Source organism: Ananas comosus, linkage group 19, assembly GCF_001540865.1.
Source record: "Ananas comosus cultivar F153 linkage group 19, ASM154086v1, whole genome shotgun sequence".
NCBI classification, from domain to species: domain Eukaryota; kingdom Viridiplantae; phylum Streptophyta; class Magnoliopsida; order Poales; family Bromeliaceae; genus Ananas; species Ananas comosus.
Window position 1 is genome coordinate 7,800,432 of NC_033639.1, and position 10,279 is coordinate 7,810,710.

Consider the following 10,279-nt stretch of genomic DNA (forward strand, 5'->3'; position numbering starts at 1 on the left):
TGCTGCAGCAGCAACAGAAGCTTGCTGTTCAGCAGCTCCAATCGCCGCCTCATGCGCAAGCACATGCACAGGTTCAGCCTAATCAGCAAATTCCTCAGACACAACAGGCACAGCCTATGCAGATGAGGCAGCAGCCCCAATTGCAGCTTGTTCAGCCTTCGATCATGGTAGGCACAATTTTTATTTTTATATCATAATCATTAATGTGTTTATTTTGTCATATTTATTTATTTATTTATTTATTATCTTGAAGCATCAAGCTGCTGTAGCTGGCCAGCAAAACATTCAGGTGAGTTCTTTAGCGCAACAGAATCAAATTGTGCCTTTCAACCATGATAGCATAATGCCACCTTTGGTTTTTTTCTTTTTTTTTGGGGGGTGGGTGGCAGCTGTGGGGTGGGGTGGGGGGTACTTTATGTTAGAGAGTTCAATTACTTGGGTTTTATCTGTTTTTGTGTATTTGGGTTTATCTTCTGGCTTTTTTAAAAATAAAAAATGAAACTATTAAAAGGAGAAAAATTCAAATCAAAAAGGAGGGAAGAAAAAGAAATTGAAGTTGGTAGAAAAATTTGAGATTATGCTGAAATGATTTTTACATTATCTCATGTTTCTAAATTTGGTTTATAGTATAAATAGGATCTTAGGGGAGCTAAAACGAAATAAAGGAGATGGTTCTTATTATTATTAGGGATAATGAACTGCTCGAGTTACTAGGTCTCATATGCACCATTCAATGCCTTCTCTTCTTTGATTTTTATCATCTTCTTAAATTATACAATGTTTTATCTAGAGAGGATTGACAAAACTCTTCATTATTGTGCCTTCCAGTATGGCTGCATGGTTCATTTCATCGGTCATAAGCCTTAAACAAATTTTAGAAACATGTCTCTCCTGTACATTGTCCGCAAAGACTAGTGAATGGTTTTATTATATAATTTCTTCTAATCTCATCATTCTGCTTGCTCCAGGACCCAAACTATGCTCAGTTGCAAGCAGCTAATTCTTCTATTGATCCTACCCGAGTCCAGCAGGTACTCTGTTAGATGCCAATCCTTTTCTGCAAATCTCCCAATACAAAATGTTGGTGCCTACTGTTGCCATATAACCTCAGCTATCGAATTTCATGCAGGGGCTCCAGTCTGCACAGGAGTGGGCTTGGAAAAATAAACCTGCAGGTTTGTGAACATACGTTGCCAATGTTCCTTTACGAGTTTCTTTGTGCTTTTGAAGATTGAATTATTAACCCAGACATTTACATATGTAACCCTACAAATTATCTATCTATTATACACTCCTGCAAAATCAGTACATGCCCTTTAGAAATTTATTTTGTAATGCAAAACCGTCTTCAAATGTAAGAAAGAGCTCGGCTAGCATGTCCTGATGCTGCGATAATAACAAATTGGTTCCTATTTTTCGTACATTCCTAGAGCTTCAATTTTGACAATTCAGCCCTTAAAGTTTATTTACATAACAAATAGGTCCTTCCACTAGCGTGCTAGTCCATGAAACGTCAAATCAGTAGGTTGCTAGTGAACTAATCTTATAAAACTCTCATGTTAGCCGAGTCTCATGATTATGCTGATGATGGGAAGGACTTGAACAAACTTTGGGGACTAAATTATTAAATTTGAGACTACGACGGTGTAGTAGAAATCATAGTCAAAAGCTTCAGGAATCGACTCGTAACTCCATTTGCTGCTCTTTTATCTTAATGTACCAGAGGTTGTGAATTGCATATCTGATACCAAAAGAGTGCTATTTGTTTTCAGGTTCATGATCCGAAGATATCGTCTACTAAGGTACGTGAGAGCTCAGGAAAGGTAAAAATAGATCTCTAATGCAACGGTTTTCCGTCCGAAAGAGCTGAGTAATAGAATTCGACCTTGCACCGCAGCTGTTCGCCATTCTTTCTGTCATTGTTGTATCTTTGAATATCTTACAAAGTAGGATTAAACAAACAGTGTAATAAGTCTTGTTTCTGTTCTCAAGAGTAGTAGTTTCAGAGTGCTTCGATTGTTCGAATCGTGCTCAGTTTTCCGTCTTGTCATCGTATTTTTTATTGAGATTAGAACTAATACTAGGCGTAGTTTCGGAATGGATTTTCCGGTGTGCAACTGCTTTTTTTTTGCAGCAAAATTATCTAAATAGCACTCTCTCCACTCTGCTGCTCCACATTAAGGGCTTATTTGTTTGGGCGAAAGCTGGAAGCGAAAAGTGATTTTCGGCCATAAACAGGCACCGTCAGTGTTTGGTTCATCGTAATATGGTTACTGTTGATACTTAAGCACCCGTTTGGTTTGGGGTTAAGGGGTGGAATAATTTTTTAATCCCGAAGTTATTTTCAAATACCTAATTTGGGGGTGGAGTTAGCCACTCCATTTTTTAAACTAAACAAAATACTATTTTACCCACTATCCTTCTTATCCTATCTATTCCAATTAAATATTATTTTACTTATATCTGAACTAAATTTAATTCTCAATCAAACACAAAATTACTCTAATTTTATTTTAATCCTGAACTTAACTCTATTATTGGAATAATAAGTTTTTACTTAATCTCGAATCAAACTGTGGCTTACAAAGATTTTTTCTAGGCACCATAGTTCAATGTCTCAAGGTGGGGCCAAGTCAACTATAGAGCGGAGTTGTGAGAAAAAAAATATAACTTAAAAAATAAAAGAAATATTTTATTTATTATATTATAATTTATTATTTTATATAATTATACAATTATATAAAATTTTTTATTTATTTTGTTATAATTATTATTTATGTAATAAGTTATATAAGAGATAATAATAATATTATTTTACGAGTTGAGTTAGAATACTATCGATAGTAAATGAGCCGTTTTATTACTGATTTGTTTTCGATGATGGAGTTTTCAAATTGACGATCGGCTCCGTTAAATATGATCTAAACCATTTAAACTACCTAGAAATCAAATTTCACGCACTTTCGATATTGTTCTTTTATCCATCAAGTGAACAGAAAAATGAATGGCTGAAAATGAATATTCTTGAAAAAATGATGATAGGAGTCTTGTAATCAAGATCAAGAGTATAGATCTTGTTTCAAATAGTTTAAAAAATTTTCTAACAAAAATTCAATTGATTTGGATATCTTTACGCCGTTAAACGAGAAAATGCCTCTTATCGACCATTAAAATTACAAATTTTGAAACCCTTTGATCATTAGGCAAATGATGTCGAAAAGATTTGAAATTTGATTTCTAAACACTTCAAGTAGTATAGATCATGTTCAACGGAGCCGATCGTCAATTTGGAAGCTCTATCATCGAAAATAAATAAGTAGTAAAATGACTCGTTTACTACTGATAGTATTCTAGCAAAACTCATTATTTTACGGTATTCATTTCTTATCAAAAAGACAATAGAATTAAAAGAATTTTACTTTAACAATTATGAAGATAAACAGCCAAAAAGAAGCCATTTTTACTTGATTACATCTACAGTTTGAGTTTCTCAGACTCTAATTTGTATTTTTCTAAATAACTAGTAAAATAAATTCATATATTTTTGAATTTCTATAAATGGATTTACAAGTGTAAAAGCAAAAGCCTTTTGTGAGCAAAATGATAACACTCACTTCTCGTTTCTGTATAATTCCACAAGAATCCAATAAAAAAAAAAAAATCACATGATGAATGGCACCAACAGGAAAAGCAAATGAACAATACCCACCGTATCAACAATCAAATCATCAAAAGAAAAAAAAAGAGAAAAAGAAAAGAAAAAGAAAGAAGTCAAAGTCAACCTAAGAGCAGCTGACTTCGTCGCGGAATTCGAGGAAGATTGTGGCGGCGCCGTAGTGCGCGAGCGCGCCGGCGATGACGAACACGTGGAAGATCTGGTGGCTGTGGCCGGCGAGGTCGAACCGGCCCGGCCGCCACCGCTCCGGCACCCGCGACACGTAGAACGCGGTCCCGACGGCGTACGCCGCCGCCATCGCAACCTCGTACGCCATCGTCACGTTCCGCCGGGGCTCCCCCCAGTTGACCACCGCCGCGTGCACCGCCGGCACCACCCCCGAGAACCCCATCCCGGCGAAGAGCATCGCGCGGTAGGCGCGGAACCGGCCGGCGCTCAGGTGCGGCGAGAGGAGGGCGAAGACGGTGGCGCAGCCCATGGCGGAGATGGCGGAGAGGTAGACGAGGCGCCACCGGGGGTCGCAGAGGAAGATGTAGTAGATCGGCGGGAAGAAGGAGGCGACGATCATGACGGCGATGCCGACGTAGTCGAGCCGGGCCAGGAAGACGTTCAGGCGGCGCGAGTGGCAGCAGAGCAGGTGGCAGGCGCTGCTCGATAGTAGGCAGAACATGGACCCGCCGAGAAAGACGAAGAACGGCCACCGCGCCGCTGCCGCTGCCGCCGTCGAACGGTGGTCGGCGACCGTATTCAGCTCACTCAGTGATTTAGCTCCCTGCGGTTATCATAAATATGTTACATTCGAACGTTCGGATAACTTTCGTTATTCCTGCCTTTTCTTTTAAATTTTAGATCTCTTGAAAGGAATGTTTTGCATTTAAATTTGCATTGAAAGGATGTTGTTCAATATATCTTCTTGATACAATTAAACCAAAATTTATGATTATTTGCTGGTAGAGGCTAGGGCTGTCAACGAGCCGAACACAAGTAAGCTATGGCTAGCTCGTATTCGACTCGTTTAATAAATGAGCTGAACGTGAACCGGCTCACGAACAGCATGTTAGATTGCTAGTCCTACTCTTGAATAAAAAATCGAAAAAAAATTAGAAATTAAAATCTTAATCTAATAATTAAAATTCATAAAATATAAATCTCTTTACATTTAGGTTGCCCTAAAATCTAAATAGTAAAAATTTGTAATACATATATATATATTCGAGCTACATCGAACCGAGCATGATCGAGGTGATTCCAACTCGTGTTCAACTCGTTAAAATTTCGAGCTGAAAAATTCAGTTCGTGTTAGGCTTGTTTATTAAACAAATAATCGATCTCCAACTCATTTCGAGCTGAACACGAGCTGACTAGCGGACAGCGAGCTGAATTGCCAGCCCTAGTAGTGGGTGCCAACCACTTATTTAATTCCCAAAATATCAATTAAAGTACCTAATATTAGTTCTCTTTCCATTTAATTAAAAAGTAAATGCAAAAGGATTTACCTCTTCTTTTTCAAACAATAAAAATGAAATTGGTCACAATCTTACTCTAGTTTGTTTAAGAATTTTTTTTTTAATTAAATTCGATTGAACTCTTCTTAATCGAAATCAACTGAATTCTAAGCTGTAACCAAAAATATTGGAAAAGTTTTAAAGGAAAATATTTAATAAAAGTATTACTAACGCTCGTTAGAAAACACTTTTGCAGAAACTCTATTTCGGCGACATAAATGTTTAGGTTCTGAACTTTGGATCATGGCATGATCTGAAGCTTTTGTCCAAAGTCAAAATTAGGAGCGAGCATTGATCGGTTCGGTTCAATTTTTGGGTTTTTCTTTTTTAAACCGAACCGAGAAAATTTAGAAACAAAAAACCAAATTCAATGGAAACCAAAATAATTCGGTCGACTCGGTTTGAATAGAATTTTTCTAAAATTGAAACATACTAAACTACTTGAAAAAGTATATAAATATGATTACTTTTATCTAAANCGAGTCGACCGAATTATTTTGGTTTCCATTGAATTTGGTTTTTTGCTTCTAAATTTTCTCGGTTCGGTTTAAAAAAGAAAAACCCAAAAATTGAAACATACTAAACTACTTGAAAAAGTATATATTTTTAATCTTTTTAATCTGAAAACAAAAAATGATAAAACTATCTAAAAAGTCAATTGAACTTTAAAATTAATACATAATAAAGATTATTTCGGTTAATTCAGTTTTCCTAATTTCTATTTTTTACAAATTTGTATAAAGCCGAACCGTTTTGGTAATTCGGTTTAAAAGAAAAAATAGAAATTAGGAAAACTGAATTAACCGAAATAATCTTTATTATGTAGTACCCTGTGGTTTAAAATGTATCAAGTTAGTATTCTGTGGTTTCATTTTTATATCAAGTTAGTATCATGTGGTTTCTTTTTTTTTTTATTAATTATTTCGGGGTATTTTTTTCGTTAAATCAGTGACAAAGTTAAAACGAAAGGATATTAAAATGAATATTCGATAAATCTAGTTAGGGTATCTGAAGTTTTTTGTATATAATTTAACGAAATATTAAACCACATGATACTAAAGTGAAAAAGCGCGAAACCACAGATGTACAGGATACTAACTTGATACATTTTAAACCACATGGTACTAAAGTGAGAAAGTGTAAAACCACGTATTTGAAATTTTTCTCTTTTTTTTTTCTTTTTTTTCTTTTTTTTTTTTTCTGCTACTCATGAAATATACTTACTTGGGCTTCCCAAATTTTGCAGGACAAAATTAGTGATTCCAAAAGCATTAAAGGATACAGGTTGGAAACAATCTCATCTAAAAAAAGCAAGTTAAAAAAAAAAGCCCTTTCAATTAATGCTCCAACAAATCACATGACTCATGCTTGTCCTCACATGTCCTTTATGGTGGACATGCCAATGTGATTGTTTCCAAACAAAACAAAAGAAAAAAAAAAAAAACCAAAAAACAAAAGAAAAAAAAAATGTACAGATGCCCAAAACTTTGGAGTTTTGGCAAATGAATCCTTGAACTTCTAATTTTAGTAACTATACTTTGTAAACGTTATCAAATAGTTTGACAAAATTTTTGTTTTTTCTCAAGAAAAGTTACTAATTAGACACACATTTTCGACAAATGTCTTATATGTGATCTTGTGATGTTTCAAAACACATTAAAATCCCTCTTTTTAATACTATATAAGATGGATTCAACCTCTTCTTGTAATTCATTTATTTTGCTTTATCCACAAAAAGAGAAGAAGTAGGTTCTCTTTTGAATCTTTATATATATATATAAGATCATTTATAAGATATGCCGCAAACATGATTGTTTAATTTATAACTTTACCAATTGAACTATTCGATAAAGTTTGCAGGTATTTTTGCATTTTTTGCGCATAAAAAGAAAAACAAAAAATCTTTCCATATCCTAGTTTAAATTAAGTACATGATTAAATTACTTTATTCCCAACCATGCATGTATATTTTTCTCCACTGTTTTAAGACAAAAAAGCATATTTTTTAGATTCAAGAAATAGATTCAAGAACATACCACAAAGAAACTTCCCATATTGTAGGAGGCATTTTCCACTGCTAATGATGAACCATACCTGCACAAAATAAACACAAGCCCAGTTAATTAATTGAGTCAGGAACATAAATTAAATTAAAAAAAAGAAAAAGAAAAAACCATGGTCATATGAGAGAGAGAGATAGAGAAGAGTACTTAAACACTTCTCTTTTTTAACCCTTTTTTTTTTTTATAAAGGGGGTGGGATTCAACAAGTTAAGAGAAACACACAAATGAGAACAATCCACTTATGAACACAAAAAGTGCACAATAATTTGCACTTTAGAAGGAAATTATTATTTTTATTATTTCAATTAAATCACAATAGCATATATATATGCATTCATAATATTATGACAAAAAGAAATTAAAATAACTAGGTCCTCTCCTTATTTATCCAAATAAACTACAAATTAATTAGCAACCAACAAAAAGAAAAAGAAGAAAATACTAGCTAGGAATTAATTAATTAATTACCAGGGAAGGTGCCCAAGGAGATCAGCCACCTGGGGGACATAATAGCTCACATGCAACAGTGTCAACCCCAAGAACACAAAGAACCCCAGTAGATGCCTACAAAATACATGTTCAAACAAATAAAATAAGTAAATTAACATATATATATAACACTACTCCACACACACACACACACACACACACAAAAAAGGAAAAAAAAAGGGAAAAAAAAAAGAAAAGAAAAGAAAAGGGGTTCATATATATATATATATATATATATATATGATTTAGTTAGTTAATTCATACGTACGTCCATATGTTGATGGTCTCATTGTGCCATGAGAAGAGGCTAAGTAATGCATTGGGGATGGGCCACTCAGCTCTATAATACCCCAGGATGTACTCATTCTCCTTCATGTACTCAGGGAGCTCCTCATAACTCACCAACCCATACTTTCTCTCCTCATCATCATCCCTCTTAGGCTTCTTCTTCTTGCTGTTGCTCTTCTTCTTCTTCTTGTTATTGTTACTACAACTGTTATTCCTCACATCCAACCCACCCAAATCCTTCATGTGTAGTTGTAGTTGCTCATGCACCTCACTCTCCATCTCTCTCTAGATCTCTCTCTCTAAATCTCTCTCTCTCTCCCTCTCTAGATCTCTCTCTCTCTCTCTCTCTCTCTAGATCTCTCTCTACACACATGCAACAAAGTTTGTGGTGTTTGTAGGGGTGCTAAATAGTAAGGAGTTGAGAAGTTTTAATTGTTTTGGCTGCTCCTGGTGCATGTGGTGCATGCGTGTGCGCACCTAATTATGATTGAAATCTAATCCGATAAATATGATCTACGAATTTCGATCTGCGAAAAATCAGTGTCTAAAATTTATGATTTTTTTTTTTGAGAGAGGAAGGTAGCATGCTACATGCTTCGTTTATTTAATTTAGAAATAAACTTAGCTGAAAATGTGAATCAACTAGGATTCGAATTTGGGTCTCGGGTACCGACCATCAAGCCATTTTGCCACTTGCGTTAGGGGCGGTAGATTTTGCTACCCGAACTTGGGTCTCAGGTATAAAAAAAATTATGATTTTTTTACATATAGGCTTTTGTCTAGTTAGTTATTTACCTGTATTTTCCTACGACGACATGAATTTGAATCAAATTCGAGAAATCAATAGTATTAAGAGTCTAATTGAATCACTCGAATTTGGAACCTTCTACTACTCTGATGTTATATTAAATAATGCGATGGGATCATATTTTTTCTGAACTGATATTCTTAGTATTGTATATTCAGCAGAGAGAACACATCTAATGAGTTAGAATTTTATGTGTGTCATGCATGAGATCACTTAATGTACTTGTGCAACAGGTGCAGGGAATTATGGCTCCCTCCTAATTTTGATTTCTTACAAGGAAGAGGGTAGAGAGAGAGAGAGAGTGAAAGAGACATTTTGGTGGAACTGTGTAGAGAAAATAGAGAGAGAGAGAGTGAGAGAGAGAAAATGGAGAGATTGTAGAGAGAGAGAAAGAGAGAGAGAGAGAGAGAGAGAGAGAGAATGTGTATGAATGTGGGGTTGTTGTGGTTAGGTCACTTTAGGTCATTTATAAGTGAGCTACTAACCATCCTCTCCTACCTATCTCATTTAATTTTTGCAGGCACAGTTGCTGCAGATGATGGACCTGGTCACAGCTACAATTTATAAGCACCTCTTCTGTTGCAGCACAAATTATTATTATTATTATTATTTTTTTTAACTTTGTGTTCTTTTTACTTAAATTGGATATTCTCTGAATATTCTCCGTATTACTCTACTTTGGTGTCCTGTGATTATTATCTTAATTTTCTATAAATGTTTTTTTCAATCTTTTGTCAGAAATAAAAATACGTACGTACGAAAACAAGTAAAACTTATTTGATCGAAGGTACCTTTAATTGAAATCTTTTATAAACCATATCATCGTTCCCACATTGTAGATTTGATGTTTCTTGGCTACTTAAATTTATTGATATGTTTGCTGATTTTAATTGAAGAGTTATTATGAGAAACACAAGATCAACTGAGTAATAACTATAGAATATACTTGAATAATAAAAGCTAAAAGAAGAAATGTGATAAAACCACATAAGTTATGAATTTATATTTCAAATTTAATTGTGGGTTAAAGCTTTACTTCTAGTTTTTGGACCCTTTTCCACAAATTTAGGTCAAAGGGCAGCCGTAAACGTGACGAAATTTCTTATGTGATACTTCTTCATTCTCTTTTTCAAAGGATAATACTTCCTAAATTGTATATTGTGTTTATTAATTCTACTTAGGGGTGAATCCAGCTCGCTGTTCGCGAGCCAGCTCCGTGTTCGGCTCGAAATGAGCTCGAGATCGTTCGCTCGTTTAGGTCAGCTCGCGTCGTGTTCGGCTCCGATAACAGCTCGAATACATATATTTTTATATTATATAATTTATTTAATTTATATTTTTATATATAAATAAATAATTATATATAATATATATTTTATTATTTAATTTAGCAAAATAAAAATATAAATGCGAGTTAATTATAAAAAGCTCATTTATATGTAAAGTTTCA

At 34.5% G+C, this 10,279-nt stretch overlaps 2 protein-coding genes across 2 annotated transcripts in view; one reads left to right on the plus strand and one right to left on the minus strand.

The window, feature by feature from the left end:
- Nucleotides 1–2,137, plus strand: part of LOC109724720 (flowering time control protein FCA) — a gene marked incomplete in the record, with an annotated part of 16,810 nt that extends 14,673 nt beyond the window's left edge. Inside the window, 5 exon segments of the mRNA XM_020253638.1 lie at nucleotides 1–167; nucleotides 254–289; nucleotides 969–1,031; nucleotides 1,130–1,175; nucleotides 1,773–2,137. Of these exon segments, the coding sequence (XP_020109227.1) occupies nucleotides 1–167; nucleotides 254–289; nucleotides 969–1,031; nucleotides 1,130–1,175; nucleotides 1,773–1,780 (320 nt within the window).
- On the minus strand, nucleotides 3,522–8,391 carry LOC109724588 (heptahelical transmembrane protein ADIPOR1-like). Its single transcript, XM_020253461.1, has 4 exons — nucleotides 8,002–8,391; nucleotides 7,713–7,808; nucleotides 7,218–7,275; nucleotides 3,522–4,448 (listed from the first exon to the last, which is right to left on the minus strand). Exons 1-4 carry the CDS (start codon nucleotides 8,298–8,300, stop codon nucleotides 3,783–3,785), a joined length of 1,119 nt encoding a protein of 372 aa, XP_020109050.1. The 5' UTR covers nucleotides 8,301–8,391; the 3' UTR covers nucleotides 3,522–3,782.